Genomic DNA, 21,864 nt, shown 5'->3' on the forward strand with positions numbered 1-21,864 from the left:
TAAAAATGAGGAGATCCATTGCAGCAGTGGCAGCTGGTCAATAGGGGGCGCTGGGGGCCCCCATGATTCTCCACAAAGAGAGGACAGATCTTAACCCGTTAAAGTCCACCGGCCCGTATTCGGGCCGTTTAAGACATAATTTGCATAAAACAAACAAAAAAACCCCAATGAAACGGACAAATTAAGGCAGTATAGGAGGGTTTGGATTCTGTTTTGGCTCAGCACGTATTCTTGGATGGAAGTTGTAAAGCGGCCTTATTTTCCACCGGAAATACGCCACCCCCTGCTGTGCATAGAGCCCATTATGTCCTTTATGCATTCCTAGCTCTTGCGGAAAACGTTCCCGTGAGTCCTGACTTCCCGGGGTCTCTGAGGACAGCGTTCTCTTATACAACAAGAAGGGACACAGTTTAGAAAAATGTCAATAACTTTGACTCATAAGTCATAGACACTCTTTTTCCTCTGAAAGCTGACCATTTTTCTGTTTGTTTGCTTGATGTCTCTGTAGTCGACGTTCTAGCAAGCCCAAAACTTTGGTGACTTTTTAGGGTCTTTGAAGATTAAATCCACAGCGTTACATTCGATAATAAGCATATTTTTGTCAATTTTTTTTTCCATTTTCGGTCACTTACTTTGGCTTTCTTCAGTGGGTAGCGCCATATTTGTTGAAGGGAATGTTTACATGCAGTGCACTGTGGAAGGGGCTGTCCTTCAGTAGCAAGATGTTGCATCTGTCAGAAAAGTTGAGAGAGAGGGTTACGTCAACTCCATAGACGCCAATGGGCCAATAATTTTACAGCAATGGTAGATCATGGGAGCAACAAAACACGTGACGTAGCTATGACCAAGGTGTGCGTACGCAGCTACTGAGGAATAACTTGAACCATGGCAACTGTAGACATGTCAATACACGACTTTTGTCATTTTTGAAAACAACTCACTGTTGTTCTTCTATTAACAAGAAATGTAAAGTTCTGATGAAATTGGTGCTTTAGCAGCATCCATGCTAATCTCTTCTGCCATAATTGCACCAGCCTCTTGTTGCTGCTTGTTTACGTCATGACTCTGCCACGCCCGAAAGTACTGCCCCTCATCGCTGATTGGTCCTGTCACTTTCTAACTGGGCCCAAATGGTTCAGATGGGAGCTTTGAAGATGGATTCACCAGTGAGAAACACGGAAACGGGTGTATCCATCTGCTGGGCAGAAACACAAAATTCACACTTACACTCACCCCCCCCCCCACACACACACACACACACACACACACAACCCCCACACGCGCGCGCGCGCACACACACACATTCCTGTATAGGAATAGAAGTGAGGACCGGAACGCTACACATAGGGAGTGAGGACCACCCTTTCTGCTACACTTAGATACAAATGGATGACATATTTGAACACTAGGTGTCTCCCTTATTCAGGTTGTCACCTCAGATTCTTAATAAATACAAAGGAAAAGAAAAATGGTGAAAAAGTTTTGTACCATTTAAGTGAGGACCTTTTGGTGGGGGCACTGTTTTTTCCATTTCTGGAAAGACTTATTTACCTACAATATTTTGTTAGCTTACAGAGATTTTAAACACCATGTCTTTTACTGTTATTGAGCCAAACATGTGACATTAAATTATTTGGAAACATAAGTTGAAAAAAGTTTTACGTTAACAGAAAAAAAGAATGACAATTATGGCCTTTCCCCTGCAGCAGAAAAATGAAAAGAAAATTTTTAGATTAACTGTACTATTACAGTTCTCTTTAAATGTAAAAATATGCAAGAATGCCAATGCCATTTAACAAATCAAGTTTTATTTTTTTTTATTAACCAAACTAATGGTAGAACATAGACCTCTGGGTGTTTTAACACCTCATATCTCTCTTAAAGGCATAAATCCACGGTAAATTATGTCCTACACATTTTCAACATGAACATTTTTCAACCTGTCAACCACATTTATCCCTTTCCGCTGACTGAATTATCTAACTGCTCTGTTTCATTAAATCATGAACTATAATTTAATGTTAACTGTGCAAATTTAGGGGTCCAGCATTAACAAAAATAGAGGTGTGGGGAAAAAAAGCCTTTGGATTATCTGATAAAAACTGAAATCTATAAGATCTATATACAAAGAAGTAGACGGCCACTCAGGGCTGGGTGATATCTCTTGATTAAAATTTATATTGATATATTTCTATACGAGATATGACATGGGACAGTATCGTTTTATCGATATAATTTGTTTTACATTCAAATACTTAAACGCAAGTCGCCATTTCGCCTAATTCTCTTGACTCTGTGTTGCTCTTTGTCCTTCCCCACCTCCCTCCCCCTACGAAAATTCACAAAACTCAGTGACCCCACCTCCCCTGCCCCTCTCACCACAACAACAGAGAGACAACATGGAGACCGCTTACAAAACCACTGGCGTGGTTCGTTGGAGGTGTAAAAGTATACGGACCAACTTGTTCACCAAAGATAGGAGGAGGCATAAAGCCTAATGATATACTGATTTATGTGATTTAATACATTCAAATACATGTCGGTGCCTCGCTTGGCGTTTATGTAGTCATAGTAACATGTTGTAGCTAAAATATATCGAGATATACACCTTGGTCCATGTCGCCCAGCCCTGCGGCAACTTTTATTTCATAGATGAATTTCACATTACGAGGAAGAGAGTCTGTAAAAAGGGGACTTCCTGGTCTTTGCCACGAGCTTGGACCAAAGCATTCTGGAATCACTTTGAAACAGAGGTTTTTTTAAAAAAGAAGAAAAACAAAACAAAACAGATATATATTCAAAACATTATCCTCAATATGTGAAATTCATTTATGAAACCTAAAATACACACCTGATACAGAGCAGTCTACATAACTTTTCTTCAATTTGATTCAGTGAATAAGTAGAGGAGCAGTCTGTAGCAGCGATTAACACATTATGTATGGTTATAGCAGACGCCACAACAAGACAAACCCCGCTGCAACTAGTAAAAAAAACGATTTCTCTGACTTTACAGTTTCAAATATTTACTAGTACGGTTTTAAGTATTTACTGAAGCACTGTAAGTACTCAACAAAAATATAATAAAGCTATATCAGAACTTTTTAATTCTACATATTGTATGATTAAACCCATGAAAACTACTGACTTAATTTTAAAGTTACAATTATGTGACTTTCCAACATTCCAGCTGCTACAGAACAAGTCAATCTATGGAAATGGGCCTTTTGAAAACTTATTTAAATCAAATTTCAACCTTTAGTGCCTCATTTTCAAGTAACACGTCAAACTCTAATCTCAGAATGAGAAAAAGTAAAAGTTTTGAACATTTTGTACTTAACACACCATCGGTATCTTATCCCCCACTGGAATATGAACAGAGAGCTTCAGCTCCATCCTAAGCTCTCAGTACTTTAGTTGTCTTGTCGCAGATCTTCGATTTAAAGTCACAATTGTGTTGTACACAACACAACATCTTCCCATGACTGTGTTCTTAACCTCCTAAGACCCTGCATGCACATATGAGGACATTACATCCTGGCTTTCCAACAATGTAGTAGTAGTGTCTACTCGGGAGGTTAAGGCTGATTCGGCGGTGATGGCACGCATAAAGGCCTCTTTCCCTGGTACCCTACGCTCCGCCATGAACTTCCCCAGCTCACTGTTAACAGCTTTCTTTTCCTCTTCAGTCCATCGTCTCTTCACTGTAGCTTTAGGTAGCTCTACAAAAAGACAAAGACCATGTAGATTATTAAAACTTGATGCTATATAGCACAGTGGGAATTTTCTGACCACCCTGTACACAGCTCACAGTCACAGAGAGCAAATAATGGTAGAAATCTTTAAGGATGTACCCTTCTCTTCAATGTGCTTCAGTTTACTTTGTTTGTTCTTTGAGAGCATTCTGGGCTCTGACCTGCAACATTAACAGGCAAACATTAGTATCTTTTCATTTGTTAGACCTAAGGTATAAGTGTTACTAAACGTCTATTTGTGCATCAGTTTGACTAAAAATAAATCCAATATGGATGCCCCTGAAAAACTTAAATAAAAGATGATGTATTTCATTTTCACCTCCACCTGAGTCGTTTTGTCTGTTCACTAACATCTGATCATACTTTACAGTTCTCACTGTTTTCCTTTAGTGACCTCTGCCAAGGGCTGCACGATAATGGGAAAAAATGACATTGCAATATTTTTGTTTCCTGTGATATATATTGCCATATTTTTTAAAGTTCCATCATTTAAGTTACTCTCCGCAACCAAATAACATTTATTCATATTCATTAAATATGTTAACATGCTGTGCCCCTCCAGCCTGCACGCCAGACCCAGAGAGACACAGCACACACATACATACAGGCTGAGCAGCCTTTTTTGTAAGCTTGAATAATCTTTTGCCAGAGATGTCAATCAATGAAAAGTAATGTTTAGAGACATTTCTAAAACAAGCACAATGCATTTTGTGAAGACTGCCTTGGAAAGAAAAAAAGGGCGATTTCTGCAGGAAGCAAAGCAGACTTTAAGCAACGGATTACTTCGAGATTAAACTACGACTGTTTCAAGTTTTATGGCAGCTCGTGAAATCATATGGCGTGGGAAGGAGGACATGAAATAAACAATAAAATGGGCTATCAGAAGACCTAAACTTGGACCTCAAAAACAAACCGAGAGCCCGTTCTGACTGAAGACAAAGTTGAGGGCACAGATCTGGAAGCCACTGCCTTTAACCCTGAAAGTGTTAAATATAGCACCTTATGTGATATTAACTATAAGCAAACTGTCAGAATGTCAAAATCCCCGCTATGCTCCACTCACATTCACCACTCCCTCTGTCTCAGTCGCTCTGCCTGGCCCTGATAACAGCAGGTGAGATGACGCCAAGAAGGTGCTGTAACCGTGCGAGTTGTTGCATGAAATGTGGTAAAATATAAAAATGGATGCTCATTTAGATCTATTAGTAATGTGACTAGGCGTAGACAGGCTACATAAACTTAACTGAAAGGCTCAAATATATTTTATATACATAAATAGTTTTTTTATTTTCAAATATACCTTACCATGTGACTATTGTGCGTGTGCACATCGCGATGACAGTGCTGAAACAATATATTGTGCAGCCCTTCCTCTGCCCATCACCCAGTCATGCACCTGTTATAGTATAACCCACCTCAAGCACACATCTTCATCCTCTTTCTTCCAGCTGTAGCATTTCAGTCTAAAATGGCTTTATGGCTCTGAACACAACTCCCAGACATGTAAACAGACTGGGAGCAAAGAGAAACGGTACAAAAAGCATCAAAAAACCCACAGCGGTTCAAAGAGAACTAGTACCAGAGTCCCTTCAGAAAACAGAATGAGTCCACTGTGAAACTAAGCTGAGGAGCACACACTAAACATCATGGAGTGACGGACCTTCCTGTCTTTATTTTCATACATCCCATCTTCATCACGTTATTCCAGTGAAAAACTGGAGTCTACATGTAACCCCTAGACCAGTAGTTTTCAAAGTATGAGGTGGGCCTCCCCCTGGGGGGGCGCCACAGAACTTCAGGGGAGGAACCATAAACCAGAGAAAAAGTGATTTATTTTGCTAACTTCTGCATGGAGCAACATGAATAGACTTTTATTTACTTTAAGGCAGTGATACTCAACATGTGATTATTATTAGTGGCTCTTTGATGTCTTCATTTTAAATATTATTCCCCCAGAAAACCTTCAAAAAGGGAAACTTTCTTGCCTCTTATACCATTTTTGACACTTTTCATCCATTTAAGCATCCTTTTGTCATTAAATACCACTTTTTCCTACTTTTTGCCCATTTTTGCCACTTCTTTTGCCACTTTTTTCCAATTTTTGCCACTTCTTTTGCCAATTTTTTCCAATTTTTGCCCTTTTTCACTGTTTTTGTTTTTTGCCATTTTCATCCATTTAGTTTTTTCCGACTGCATAATCACCAAAATCAAAAGTATTACACAATTATCAAAACCTTACACTCAAGGAGCAAAACATTGGCTCAAATTTGCACCACTATAAGCACAATATCAGCCTCACACTTTCTGCAAAACAATACACAGTGATTTGCGAAACACTAAACACACCTTTATACATTAGACACAGAAGTATATCATGATGTCACTTCCTTGCAATTCCAAAGCACTAACTGTCAAAATTACCTCACCAATGAGTCATTGGTTAAACACAGCCATCAGGTGTGCAAACACACGATTGCTTAATTGTAGACACACCAATCAGGTTTAAGCACTATAAAAATGCAGCAGGTGAGTTCACCTGTCTTCAACCAAAATGGAAGGAGTCAGAAGAAGAAAAGTGAGGGTGAGAGGGGGAATCCATAGAAGAGGAGAAGGAGGAAGAGGAAGACCTGAAGCAAGAGGAGAACATGCTTTAAAAAGAAGAGGACCAAATTCATCAAAAAAATCCAGACCCAATCAAAGAGTTTTTCTTGGCATGGCAGTGGAGGGTTTACATTCTTGGGCCCCAGGCTCAGGTCTCCCTCATTCAGGCCATGGAGGAGGCCTGTGCAGCTGCAGCTGTGCGTGGATGGATTCGACATTCAAGACGGTTCTTCCCACGTTACTTGCCAATGAGGATATCGCCTGTGATGTTGATGAAATTCTCTGGCCAGATCCAGCTAGGTGAAGAGATAATGTCTAGTATTTTCTGTTCTGTATTTTCTTTTTTTCAGATTTTTTTTCTTTTCACTGTAAATGTAACCTGTGCTGGATACAGTATTCTATGTTTGTCTGATATTTACTGGGCTTACAGTGTTACGCACACTATTGTAGTAGCATGAACATGGGACATGTTTTGTTGTGATTCTCCATGCTGACATGTTAACTGATTGGGGTATATGGAGAGAAATAAATTATATTTTCATCACTCTGCAGCATTGGTCTTGGTCTTCTACATATGGCAACAAAATGTGTTTTTTATAAATTAGTGCACAGTTTTACAAGGGTGTTTCATTTTGCAAAAGATCTGAGGTGTTCGGACACGTGTGTGTGTGTGGTTGTGTGAATAGTGTGTTTTGATAAAGTGAGCCCTGTTTTCAAAATCGTGTTTAAAAAAATCGAAAAAAACTCTAAGCATCCTTATGTCATTAAATACCACTTTTTCCTACTTTTTGCCCATTTTTGCCACTTCTTTTTGCCACTTTTTTTTCCAATTTTTGCCCTTTTTCACAGTTTTTTTTTTGTTTGGTCATTTTTTGTCCATTTGAGCATCCTTTTGTCATGAAATACCACTTTTTTCCTACTTTTTGCCCATTTTTGCCACTCTTGATTGCTTTTTTTCTTACTTTTTTGCCTAAGATACCGATGTTTTTGCCTTTGGACCATTTTTTTTCTGTCACTTCTCACCCATCATTTTTCTCACTTTTTATCCCCATTTTTGCAGTTTTTGCCATCTTTAACTTATTTTTATTTCTACTTTAAGCTATTTTTGCCACTTTCGAACACTTAGATTGTGGAATTTTTCAACAGTTTGGCTCTTTGGTTGAGTAAGGCTGCTTTAAGGATTATCAGAGCAGAATAATCAGGTAGTATTGGCAATAAATTCATTACTGAAACCAAATAACTGATTACCTGGTAAAGACAGATGTTCAATAACATTTGCAGACTAAAATATCAAAGATATAAAAATGTTAAAGATATTTAAAATCAGAGATAAATGTTTAAAAATATGGTTACTTTTTTAAAATCTAATCTGAATCTTTATGTGGGTGGGGGTCCACTGAATGAATAATTTTCTCTTAGGGGAGGCTCACTCTCACACACTTTGAAAACCCCTGCTCTAGACCATGCAATGACGTGTCATAATCAAATGTACTTAACACACCATCGGTATCTGAATACCAATCATCACCACCAAGTCTCTTTAGGCAAGGAGAGGTCCAACAGTCCCCCTGAAAAAACAGACAAAACGGATTATCATACAGTGAAGTCAGTGGAGATTTATGATAAATCACAATACATTAGAGCAGTACTTTGATGAAACTGAGTTGTATTATCATTTTTAAAAGTACATTCTGAAAACAGCATGGACACCACTGGAAACATCAAATTCACCACAAAGACGACAGCAGCATCAAAATAACAGTCTACAGAAAACCTACACACACCGATCAATATCAACTCTGGACATCTGAACATCCCACCACACACAAACTGTCAGTAGTCAGGACACTTTATGAACGGGCCAGCATCATCACGGATGAGGAGGACAGACAGGAGGAGGAAAAACACATCCAACAAGCAGGACGAAGACAAGAAGACAGCAGGACGACTCACAAGGACAGGTAAAGAAAAGGCAGAACAGGAAAATCTCAAATCAGCAATATCAGACCACTGCAAAAGACAAAACCACATCATGGACTGGGACAATGCATCAATAATTGGGTCAGAGAACAATAAACACAAACGCTGGATTAAAGAGGCCATTGAAATAAGTAGGGCTGGGTATTGCCACTGATTTCCTGAATCAATTCGATTTTGATTCACAAGGTCCCGATTCGATTTCCGATTCAATTCAATTCAATAGCGACTCATTGAGGGATATTTCAGCTACAGTACCTGTTTTGCTTGAATATGCAAGGGGGTCTCAGAGAACTAATGGCAGAAATTATACTTTCATTTTAAGTATTAAGAAGAAACCTTCTAACTAAGCCCAATATTTAAAATATTAAAGTTCACACTAAAAACTGACCCCAAACTTGTTTTCTGAAAATACTTTTTATTGACCAACACATTTGATCAATCAACATAATAAAGTGCAACATAGACTTAACAGTCAGTAATAAAAGATCGATCTTTGAAAAAAATGAATCGATATTGAAAATTCAAACAAAAAATTGATCTGAATCGGAAAATCGATTTTTTGAACCCAGCCCTAGAAATCAGGAAGCGGGGAAAACACCATCAACCAGGACGACGGAGCAGTCATGCTCTCCCACACCGGAGACTCTCCTCCAGAGACCATCGGGCGGTGGGGGACGTGGTCAGCCTGACAGACCTGTTAGGTTCGTCAGGTTCACACGCCTAGGAAGAACAGCATATAAGGACACGTCACAGCAGTCAGCTGACGCTTCTGAGGAAGACTGCAGATGACAGTCGAAACATGTCAAGGTAAAAACATCTCCTACAATAAACTGTATGGAAAAAAAAAATCCAAGTAGATTATTCAGAATAAGAAGACAAAATGAACTTGCTGGATTTACACACACCTGATTGTAGCAGTGATTGACCCACACCTGGGTCTGCACTGACACACACTCAGTGAGTTACCAGGCTGATCTTCCTCACACAAAACTACTAAAATTATATAAAATCTCTCTCTCTGGATTCAAAATACACCTTAAATAAACTCAGGATTTAGAATGATTGGATAGAATTTAATTAGAATAAAATGCTGCCCTGCTGAAGTTGAGAAGGCGATTATATTCATGCTGAAAGTCATGCAATCAGGCCCCATGAATGTTTTACGTGTGTTCCGAACGTACAGTAAAGGCCCATTTATACTCCCTTTACGAAAATGTATACGTCATTTTCAAACAATGTTACTGTCACTGCTCACATACTTCCATGCGTCCTTTACGTTGGAATGGATGTTAACAAGTACATCCACGGGGGGGCAGAGTCATTGTTTCTAACCAACTTGCACAATTTATCCTCAAAAAGTTATGCCATTGTTATAGTAGTAACAGGGACACTGCCGCCATGGTTTCTGGTGGTACTGCTCCGTTTGGCTCATATCCGTAAGCTTTATGGAAACGTGTCCATCCGTATCCAGATTTGTATTTAATGTTGAGCATAAATGGGCCTTAACAGTGAATCTACAGAGAAAATGCAACATATCTCATATAACTTATGTATCTAATATATCTCTCCTTCTGCTTCTCTGCTATGACAATAAAAATTGAAGAGGAAACCACAATGACATCAGCTATATCCATGGAAGGTCTCTGCTTCCTTATTTTACATGGTTTGTGATGATGTTAGTTTCTGCCTTCCATAGCTGATGCATAATCATGCATGACTTATTTTTTTCTGACTTCCTTGACAGAGCAGTGTTGAATCAAGAGTGAATGTGATCACTTACCATAATCACCAAAGACAGTTTGGATGCAGAGAAACATCAGACATCAGTGAAGAGACTTCAGCCAGGTAAGATCTGCTCACTGAAACGTCTCTGAACTGTTATCTTATTACAAATACAATTAAAAGGATTTAGATGTTAGACACAGTTTGACGACATTAATATAAATCCAAGCGTGTCTCTGTGATAGCCTGCAGGATTGTTTGAGTATCTATCAGTATCAGCATCCTCCTCCATGATTCAAATACAGTCAGATCTGAATCTGAAATATTACACTGTTCTGACTTTATCAAACACACTGATGATGACGGTAAACACTACAGAGTAGGGGTGTGACACTCCACAGAGGTCAAGGTTCAGGAGGGGTTTGGTTTATGGCAGGGGTTTTCGATGTGTGGGAGAGTGAGCCTCCCCTAAGAAAAAATTATTCATTTGGTGGACCCCCACCTACAGAAAGGATTGAAATTGAAAAAAAAAAAACATTTCAAACATTTATGTCTAATCTTTAAACATTTTTAACAATAACCCTCTACTGCATAACGTTGCCCTCAGGCAACGAACCAGTTTTATTGTCATTACACTTCCCCCTATAGTTTCTTGGTGTTCTTTTTTAAATATAATATCACAAGAACTAATTGTTAACAACAATAAAAGGGTTAGCAGTGGTTGTGAAATTTTATAGGGGGGTGGGGCATCACTTTTTGGAGCCAAAATGGCATAGGACGCGGCGCCAGAGATCAGATACTTAAATACTGTTATTTCACATGACTAAATTGATATAACTTCATAAATAAAAATATGTGCATGTGCATCAATATGTTAGGAAGTATCTTCTATTGTTTAAAGACATATTATGATGTTTTTTGGTTACCAAAAATGAGTTTTTTGGTTCGTTGCCTGAGGGCAACATTGTGCAGTTAGGCCAGAACTGTTAGATCAATTTTGATGAAGCAGTGATTCTCAACTCTGGCCCTGAAGACATCCCACCCTGCATGTTTAGATGCTTGTCTTCTTCATTACATCTGAACCAAATGATCAGTTTGTTGTAAATCCAATTAATAAAATAAATCAATCAAAAAGAAGCGGAAAAAGGGTCTTTTTCACCCTTTTGCCCATTTAAGCTACCCTTCATCATTAAATATCCCTTTTTCCCCAATTTTTTTGCTCATTTTGCGATGTCTTTTTGCCACTTTTATCCCATTTTTTGCCCTTTTTTAAAAACATGTGTTTGCGACTTTTTGTCAATAAATACCTTTTGTTTCCTTTTTTCCCAATTGTTGCCTCTTCTTTTTGCCATTTTTTACCCCATTTTTGCCCTTTTTCACTTTTTTTGCCACTTTTTGCCCATTTAAACTACCTTTTGCCATTACATACCACTTGTTCCCTCTCTTTTCGCCTATTTTTGCCACTCTTGACTGCTTTTTGCTCATTTTAGTCACTTTCCACTCATATTGTGTCACTTTTCACCCATTTCTGCTACTTTCTGACCATTTTTCCACTTTTTCTCCCCATTTTGACCCCTTTTCACCCATTTTTTTGCTGCTTTTTGACCAGTTTGCTGCCTTAACCTACTTACCTACTTAACCTACTGTTTTTGCCACTTTTCACTTTTCTTAGATTGTGGTTTTTGCAAAGATATTTTTCAACAATTCTGCTCTTTGGTTAAGGGTTGAGTAACACAACTCTATAGCATAGTCCCTATAGTAACTATAAGTCTATCCATTTTGCTCAGTGCACAGCAGAGGTTTGCAAAGCAAATCACCTTTTTCCTGCACCTCCCCTGAAGCTCTATGGCGCCCCCCCATGGGAGGCCTGCCTCACACTTTGAAAACCACTGCTTTATGGTAACCAAGACTAGGTTAAAGCTAGTATACAGCTGACCACGACTATCTGGGATGCCTGCTGTGATGACTGACGGAATTGTTTGTTTAGACAAAGTGATAAAAAGGCAACATTTATGGAAATGATCTCTTCAAAGGATTTTCTCTTGTAGTGACTTTTTCAGCGGTGTAATGTTATATATTTTAATCATTATAATTAAATAATAAAGGAAAACATAAAAGTGTTGCATGGCTGCAGCCATGAACATGCACAGTGGATTTTTATTTCTTAACTCAGACTTAAATGCAGTTTTGTGAACATTACACTCTGCAGGTGACGTTTGCTTCATGTGTCCTTCTGTTAACCAGAGTTTATGGCAGACAACAAAAGGCCTTTCTCTTTATCTCTGTATCTATATGAACATTTTTCAGATCTGTAGCATTCTGAAATATCTCTCTAACTTCCATCACCCATGGAGGTCGTCTAAGTCAGCTGTGCTTATCTACGGCTGATCAGACAGAGGAAGAGAAAGAAAGTCCAGTGTCCCTCCAGTACGGTGTACATTTTAGGACATCCTCAGGTCTCAGAATGAGGTATCAGTCATCAGGAAAACCTCTGTCATTTATCAGACCAAACACACTCATTTGTCAAACTAAACGGCCTCATTACTTGAAAAACCTCCGTCAGATTAAACGGCCTCACTTGTCAAACCAAACGCCGTCAAATTAAACGACCTCACTTGTCAAACCAAACGCCGTCAGATTAAACGGCCTCACTTGTCAAACCAAACGCCGTCAGATTAAACAGCGTCATTTGCCAAACCAAATGCCATCAGATTAAATGGTGTCATATGTCAAATCACTCTGTGCTCGCAGCATGGCTGACGTGCATGAACCGTTCAGACAGGATGCCAGCTTTATGAAAATGTGATGATGGAGGGCCAACTTAGGCCAGCCTTACACCAGAGGACTTACACCAGGAGGTTGATTGAAGGTGATTTTGGACCTTATTTTCAGAACTTTAGAGATATTTCTTATGACTGAAATTTGGCCTGGTGGTCCATAACACAGTGGTCTGTGAAATGGTAAATGGTTAAAAATGGTTGTAGCCATGCAATGTTTTTGTGTAAATATTGATCTCTGTGATTTCAGATTTCACTCTGAAGAATGGCAAACATTTCTGTTAACACCACCCTCCTGGATTGTGATGACCTTCTGGGAAAGTATTATGACAAGTACACCACCCTCCTGAATGACAGCCATGTCGACCCCTCTCAGACTGAGTACTGTATAAATCTAATGTTCATCATGCGTGTAGTGTCATGCATCATCATTTGTATCGGTCTCCCTTTGACACTCATAGCCATCTATGCTCTCTACTCTCTGGTATGTGTATTATGTCTATATTTTTTGTTTATAAAATGTTAATTATATAAAAATGTCTTTGATGATCTGAAATATTTCAGTGTAATGTCAAATATGCACAACAAAAAAAGCATAAATCAGGGAGGGGTCAAGTACATTTGAAGGCACTGGCTACCTGTATGCAGATAGGACTAATTCTTGCTTATTTATTTCCATTATTATGGCCAGAGAAGACTCATGGGCAAGGCATTCCTCCTGTTTACATGGTGATTTAAGATAATGATGGACAGTTTACAACGTCAAATATCCTCCAAGGTTTGGGACAGCTGATTGGGCTGTGGTTGGCCAGCGTGTCCCTACTCTACACAAGAAAAAGCATACAATGAAGCTAAAAGTTGGCCTAACTTTTAAGTGAGTCGTGTTACTCAAACATCGTGTATGAATCCAGTGTACCAGTGTACAACTCGTTAAAGAGGATGCTAATCCATAGAGAAACCATAGAGGAACCTATCCACTGGGCCATCGGCTCCCTGATCCCGTTTTTTAATTTATATACACTACTGGGTCTATCTATCTGATTTGCTTTTATACTGCCTTCAATAGAAGGTGATGCTTATCCCATAAACTTCAGCTGACTTTTAGGCCCAATCCCATTTCTCCCCTTAACCCTCAATCTTAACCCTCAGTCTCAAAATGCGCGATCCCGCAAAGTGCGAGGGCTGTCCCAATACTCCCGAGAGTTGAGCTTAAGGGGTGAGATTGAGGGCGTTATCTCCCTCAGTTTTGAGCTGTTCCTGGACCTCCCTCGGTTTTGAGGGTTATCAAGATGGCAGGGAATGCGTGGAAGAAATCAAGCAATAAATGTAAATTTCTGTGTTAATAGAGATCTAAAAATTACAAAAATCACCCCAATATCTTAGTTTAATGATATTTTATGGATTATTTGCCTTTTTGTAGCGTAACATTTAGTTTTACTTTTATGATCATGAGCCTTGTGCCATCGCAGACAAGCCTATGAGGGTGCCTGGAATTTTGATGCCTTTGACGCTTATTTGTCCTTCTTTGAAGAACATAATGCATATATACAGCGTTGACCACACATAACTTTACTTGGCCGTCACACATTAGTTATATATTTTTGGAGATCGGTGCCATCCGTGATCAATAAAGTCTGTGCGGTGTCACTCTCCCTCTCTCTCTCCTGATACTGTCTGCACAGAAACCTTCATCACGTCTGTCCAGTAAATTGACCGGTTATTCTGAGACCTTGCTTGTCAAACATAAGCTTCTATCATTGTTTAGTTTGTGAATTTATGATAAAACTCTGTGAAGTTAATGCGCTGGTTCTGATCAGCTGTTTTAAAAATCAGATCGCAGGTGAAAATAAATAAAGACAGTGTATATTCAAAGGTGATTTAACAAAAGATAAAACTGAAGCAGAAACAGAGAGGAGGGGAAAGAAGCACAACAGATGAGCTGCTGTGTGTGAGGGAGGAGGAGATGTGCAGGGGTGTGTGTGAGGGGGTGTAAGGGGGGCAAGATCAGCTGGTTTATATTATTTTTTATTTTGAGAAGACCCAAATAGAGAGCTAATAAAGTGGGATTAGTGTTATAATGAAAATAATTAACCCATAGTGACCACTTTTTTAGACGGATGGAAATTATAAATATCATTATTGCTACAAGGAATATGATCATTAAAATCAATGATCATTTATCTAACCAAGTACTGTGTCTTTTATATGCAACTAACTCAGGCTAAATTGCAAAGACTTTCTATTTCTCATTATTGTAGTACTATATCCTTTAGTTATATTAAGATACTTTTGAGTATTGTTCAGTGAGAATGTTTGGGCGATAGTGGGGGGCCTCATATTAGAGTCTGCTTAGGGCCTTTGGCCAGGGGCGGTCCTGGGTCGAATTGTCCTTCAATGAGTAGAGTATCTCAGAACCACTGTATCATGATACCATCAGTATCACTGACAAAATTGTATAGTAGCGGGGAATTCACTAGAGTCCTATTTGTTTTGATTATTCTTGCTTCACTAAGGGCAGCAAAGTGTCCTTTCTGGTGCTGTGGAAACGGCCACCCTAGTTACAACTGGTGTTTGGCGTTAGCTAATGGCTGTGTTATACGGTGACTTTCAGCTGAACATGTCCGTGATTGTGGTGTTTATACATGTTATTTGGTTGAATATTAACAAGTTCTCCTTCTTCTTCCTTTGAATTGACAGACTACACCATTTTGGCACATTACTGCCCTCTACAGTCTGTAATCTTAACTGCTATTAAGGGGTGTCTCATTTCTAAGTCATGAGATGGCCCTTACACTTGGTTTTGAGGGGCGAGTTAAGACTGAGGGTTGAGCTTGAGGGTAAGATTGAGGATTAAGGGAAGAAATGGGATTGGGCCTTCTTCTTTCTTTCGTAGTGCATGTAGATCCATCGGTGATGCTCAGTAGGTACGGGGAGGAGAAGCTTACAGCTTGTGAAAAATAAACTCAAGCCATAGAGAATGAGACTTTACTGAAAATGTACATGAGGCTGTTACTGCAGTAGCTGTGCAGAGGTTGATGGTCATTCTGGATGGAGGACTACAGAACGTGTTTATAACTTCTCTTCTGTTTCTATATTTTCCTCAGGTAAAGAATGGTCATGTGGCTCCAATCTACATCATCAACCTTTTCATATCAGACATCATTCAGCTCTGCTTTCTGATCGTTCGGGAGTCTAGACCTAAGGAATGGATGAAAAAGATCATTGTGGGCCTTCCTTACTCATGTGTTGTATTAACTAGTGTTGGCTTCATGCTGTGTATTTCACTGGAAAGGTAACTATCTATTTAAATGATATTAAATATAATATTTCCGTTAGTATTGTTCATCTTTTCAGAGATAATATGCAAATCCTGTTTTGCAGATATTTGGTCATCGCCCACCCACTGTGGTACCGCTTCAGACGAACCATCAGGATCTCTGTGGCGGTCTGTGTTGTAGTCTGGATCATACCTCCCATCTATTACTCCTCTGTGTACCCCTGGCTTTCTGATTTTGTCAGAAATATCGTCTTCTCCCTCTGCTTCATCATTCCCCTTCCACTGCTCATATTCTTCCTGGTTGGGACCCTCAGTGCTCTCTCTACTTCTGTCTCAGTCCCCTCTGATGAAAAACAGAGAATCGTGGCAATCTTAGTCCTGGTGCTGCTGATTTATACTCTGCTGTTCCTGCCCACTATTATTGTCCACATTGCAAGCACAAAGTTTTATGATTCCACTCTACATGCCCTGTCTAACATGTCTCTAAGGCTGAGTCCACTTGCAGACTTACTTCTGTATGTTTTCATCAAAAAAGAGACCTTTGAGAAGCTTTGGACCTATGTGTGCTGTTGCAGAAAGGAGAACAATGACACCAACACCAACACAATCAATCTAGACCACATGTAGACCAGTGGTTATCAGTTAGGGGGGTTGAGCCAAAAAGTAGCTCATTGAGCTGTTTTCAGAAGGTCACAAATATGGGGGCCAGAAGTTATGGATGTCTGAGTGAGCACATGTATATATTTGATTTACTCCATTTTCCCATAATAAGGAGTACATTTAGGTTGTTTCCCAAAGATCTCAACTATTTATCTCCCTTGCTCGGGATGACAAACCTGAGTTTCCCAAGATAACTAGGTCATTCCTCAAGAAAGATCCCAAACTTCCCTTTTCATGGGAAAGTGGAGTAAACTGACTTGAATGCATGCTTGTCTTCTGCTACAACCATTCTTTCAAGCATGTTTGTTTTGTGCTGTCTTGCTGGTCACACGTGTTTTGTTCCACCTAAACTGCAACATCTTTTATTCAATCATTTGAGTGGTTGAACATTCGTCTACATCTGGACCAGGATTCTCATTAACCCTTGGATCCTACTATGTCCATTTTGCGGACATTCATCATTTTTATCATCTTTTTTTTTTTCTAAGTAGTCAAATTTTTATAGATTGAGGCATCAAATTTGGCCAAAAATAATATTTTTCTTCATATTAAAAAAAAAAAAAAAAAAGTGTTGCCCACAGAACTCAGCTGACGCCAAATAGCTCCTTCCATCCTTGTTTGTCCAAAATCTGGACAATAGACTTCCATTAAAAACATGTTTTTTGACTGTGTCTATGGCACCAAAACAACATATAGCAACCTTTTCTATGCAGTCACTCGATCACCAGGGCTCTAAATTTCACCATTCCACAGTGATCCAGCAGATAGTGCCAGCACACCACTTTAACCCCTTCAGCAATGCACATGCAGGATTTCTTCCATGGACTCAGAGTGTCTATTTCATCCACTAAACATCATCAGAATTAAATGAAACGATTCGTGATGCTGGATATGGATGTCTGAGAGTGGGCTACATGTGTAAGGAAAAGTTTGTGTGCTCCTACGTGTGTGCGAATCTGCGTGTATGTTTACAACTGGACATGCAGTAAGTGGAGTGTTTACAGTCGAAAATGCTACTTTCGGGTTCTGCAGTCTGGGACTAAGAAAGGGAGACACTTGGACAATTTCAACATTGCCCTTACTTCATAGCAAGTGGATGGACATGCATGAGAATGCATGGGTCCTTTTGATCAATAGGAGAGAATATATCATATCTCAAATATGCAGTAAATTTTTATGCGCGTAATGAGCGTAATCATGGTCACATTTTGGTTAGAGGTGGAAATGCGCATGTTCGTGATTCATATCCTACATATTTCCTCTGATTTTTTTATGCCTGCACATAAAATAAACCTAACGAACAAATGCATTCGCTCGCATATGATTTGGTAGAGGAGGAAGCTAGAAAAAAGGATGGTAAAGCTGGCGTGTTTTATGCTCCGATAGACTCGTCTGTTTAGCATGGACGCTATCTCACTGAATCCAAGTCGTAGGCATAATGGACAATAACTGGCATTAAAAAGGGTGTAACATTTAATTTTTTTTTAAATTTATTTTTTTTTAATGGTCAGGGTTGAAGTTGTTGAAGAGACTTGAAGCAGTGAAAGTTAAAAAAAAAATGTTGAAAAATGATTATTCTGTTAACACTTATCTGCACGGCCGTTTTCTGGACAAACAAGGACAGATGGAGCTAAAAATTAAAAGGGAGTGAGGGTTAAGAAGGTAGGGGAGTGTCCTGAGGATTAAGAAAAGGGGGAAACACGCCACAAATGTTACATTATTTGTTAAGCTGTGCATTTAATACATATAAACAAATATTGAAACAGCTGTACTTATCTACTCTCTACGTTGTTTTATCAGTCGAAGTTTTCCTGTGCAGTTTTAGTACGATATCTTCAGGATGTGATTCTGAGAAATTTCTGTTTTTTCTTTGTATGTTTGAAAAATTGGACAAAATTTACATCATCTCTTATTATACTCCAATAAAACTATTTAAAATGAATTAAATTCCTTTTCTTGTCAATAACTATGACGATACAAAATTAAAATTCCACAACTGTAACATCCTGTGAGGATCATGTTAAACTTTGACTAAGAATTAGAGAGCTAAAAACAAGAAAAGTCAGACTTTTCAGTTGATAACTTTGTAAATATCTAATTTGTTCTGGTAACTTTCCCGTTCTGTTCTCTATGTTCAAATTAAGGTCAAGGTAGTGTTTTCCTTCTATCAGAGGAAGAGAGGAAGGTGATGAAAAATATCAGTTCAATCTTTACAACAGGAAATGTTTGTCATGTTCTTATATCAGCTCTGATGTACGCTGTCATGCAGCATGTCGCAATTCACTTAAAAACATTTTAGTAAGAAGTCATGTTTTCTACACCACAAACCACATTTTCATAAAGTGGTGACATTCTGTAAAATGTGAATAAAACAGCTTATAAACCTCCACACTATGACTGATGCTGGCTTCAGAGCATTGTTTCATATCAGTCTGGATTTGATGAACCCATCAGAGCACAGCACATTTTTCACAGGTCCTGACCTTTTTATGACTTGTGAAAATAAGGTTAAGCAGAAAAAGTGATATTAAAATAGTTCCCACTGAAACTCTGGGTTCTCTTTATATATCAGGTGAGGTCTGACAAATACACTCCTGTCCCAAAAGACGGCTCATATTAAATATCAACCTGAGAAAATACCTGAGAGAAGAGTAGCACCTCAGCGCTAAAGCCTCTGTCTGTAGAGGTAATAAATAAAGGTATGAGAGTGAAAAATGGAGTTCACTGATTGAGAGTGAATCTGCAGCATGTCTGAGTTTCTGTGAAAATAAATCAGTAAAAGAGAGCTTTAATAACCCTCACTGGGATCACTGAACAGTAGTTCAACAGAGGAGAGGAGAGGAACTATGACTATGGGGTCTGTTTACTAACAGCTGGTCCATCACAGCAGGCCTAGTCTCTGGTTTGCACCAGACAAAGAAACTTTCAACCTCAATACACTGTAGGAGGGATCCTCCCAAGTCAGGTCCCTCAGAGGCCAGGTCAGAGACCTGACAACATTTGAACACACATTTGGAACAGGCTAATGGTTGCACCGATACACACAGCGGTGGTAGAAATCTAAATGGGAGGAGTAGCAACAACAGCTTGTACAACCTTTACCCAGCGCCAGGACATTCAACACGCCGTTGTCAGGTATAAACAGAGCAAGGGGGTGCACGCATTACGTAGTACCCGACGTCACTTCCGTTGAGATTTCACGGAATATTCGGCCTGAATTCTTCACAGAGAATTGACTCCACAGGCTTATACAGGCAAACAAGGAAGACATAAAGAGCCTCATTCTTCACATCGGGATGAAGTGCGCACCATTATATACTCAAAAGTGGGAAGTTTTAAAGCAAAAATCTTACATAGAGCCCCTTTAAGAAAGCTGAACTATCTTACTTAGTTAAAGTGAAAGGAATGGTAATAAAATAAAACTCTTACTTCAATAAAATGATCCTACCTCTGCCCTTCTGAAAAATATGTCAGACATTAAAATAAGTGGGTCATTCATTTATGACTCAGCAGCACCCAAATATTGCACATCTATTCTGTAAACAATGGAGCATTTTTCCTGAAAAATAGCAAACATATTTTTTTAAATAAAGGTTGACATTACAAGTCAGGGTGAAGTGCAGAACAAATAAAATCTCAAAAGTACTTAATCAACAATAATACTTGCTTCCCTGACATTTCTACATCACCCTTTACAGGTTTTTTTGGTCAAGAAAACCAGCATGTCAACCTTTGCTGGTTGTAGACATGAGCGCTGACATGCGACAACATTGCCACTAGCACTGAACAATCTCTCTGATGGCCAACTAGTGGCTGGTATGCACAGGAATTTACGAGCCAGTTTGCTCAGCCATGGAAAGTTAACATTGTGCACTCTCCACCAGGCAAGGATCTTCCTCTCCATCGATAGTAGGAGTCATCAGGTAGTTGTCCAGTTCAGCTTTAATGGCATCCTCCAACTGCATAGTGAAGGAAGGAGGAGGGACAGCCTTGCTCTTGAAGAAGCTGCCCAATGACCGCTTTCTCTCTTCCCTGTGGTGGATGGCTCTGCCTCTGCTGCACCCTAGGGCATGGCATCTGTGGTGCTGACACGAGCCCTCTTTTCCCGCAAAACACAGACATAAGAGCTGTCAAAGTTTTGCAGTCTGACGTGATTTTGAACAACTGGGCATTCTATGTAAACAAAAAATGCCAATCAGTGTAATAAAAATATCACTTGTATTGATTTAACATTCTGTATTACTAAACTGCACAAAGAAACAGGACAAGTGCCACCTGTTTCATTTCAATCTTCACTCTTTCTCTGATGTCTGGGACATTCTCTGCAATCATGTAGTCAGTCTTGAATTTAGGATCAAGGAACAAAGTAATGTCTAGTAGCTCCTGTGTGGCCGGGTCACTGTATTTATCTTCAATGTAGCCAAGAGCTCTTGACTGTATTTCCTTGGTAAGATCTGTGTCCTCATCACTTTCATTCAGGGTTGGCTGATGCCTTCCACCACAAAGAAAATAAAGTTGTATTATTGACTGATGGGGAAAGAGTGGAGAAGATCACAGTTTTTGAGGCAATTCAACTTAAATATGCAGACTTCTTTTGGTTTTGATTTTGATTTGACCTATATAGGTTTATTTTCATAAATAGTATTCAATTAAAAATTATTTTTTAAAGAACTGATCTGTCTGCTTTATACTTAACGCACACACTGAGAACAACAGAGCTCTATGGTTTTGAGTCATTCCACATTTCACTTCCTTCCAACTTTTATGTTTCTTATTAACACAGCTCTGCTAACATATTTAAGACATCTGCTACTGATTTTGCTCTTTGTAACTTTAGGCTCTTCACAAGTTTAACAGTTTCAACCATTAATTATACCTTCTTATTTTCAGCTTTGTTTCACTGCTTTTAGCAATTTTATTTCACATTTTCCACCTTCAGCCTCAGCATTTCAGCTCATTTGCTGCAAAGAAATGCAGCTTCTCTAGTTGTTATTTCAATTTCTGATTTGTCAGTCTAATTAGTCCACCTTCCTCATTGTTTTTTGTTTAAAATTTGATTTTTAGGTCAACTATACTTTCTTTAAAGCCATTT

General features: G+C 39.0%; 1 protein-coding gene across 1 annotated transcript; it reads left to right on the forward strand.

Moving 5' to 3' along the window:
• Nucleotides 1–10,123: 10,123 nt before the first annotated feature.
• LOC121507288 (ovarian cancer G-protein coupled receptor 1-like) lies at nt 10,124–17,372 on the forward strand. Its single transcript, XM_041783570.1, has 4 exons — nt 10,124–10,181; nt 13,086–13,319; nt 15,940–16,127; nt 16,217–17,372. Exons 2-4 carry the CDS (start codon nt 13,101–13,103, stop codon nt 16,737–16,739), a joined length of 930 nt encoding a protein of 309 aa, XP_041639504.1. The 5' UTR covers nt 10,124–10,181; nt 13,086–13,100; the 3' UTR covers nt 16,740–17,372.
• Nucleotides 17,373–21,864: the final 4,492 nt, after the last annotated feature.

The sequence above is a fragment of the Cheilinus undulatus genome, linkage group 3 (genome assembly GCF_018320785.1).
Source record: "Cheilinus undulatus linkage group 3, ASM1832078v1, whole genome shotgun sequence".
Lineage (NCBI taxonomy): Eukaryota > Metazoa > Chordata > Actinopteri > Labriformes > Labridae > Cheilinus > Cheilinus undulatus.

Bases quoted from the DNA above. Each gene is read 5' to 3' on its own strand.
- LOC121507288 (XM_041783570.1), top strand. From the start codon at position 13,101: ATGGCAAACATTTCTGTTAACACCACCCTCCTGGATTGTGATGACCTT. The intron at 13,320-15,939 runs GTATGTGTATTA...TATTTTCCTCAG, and splicing joins TCTATGCTCTCTACTCTCTG to GTAAAGAATGGTCATGTGGC. The intron at 16,128-16,216 runs GTAACTATCTAT...CCTGTTTTGCAG, and splicing joins CTGTGTATTTCACTGGAAAG to ATATTTGGTCATCGCCCACC.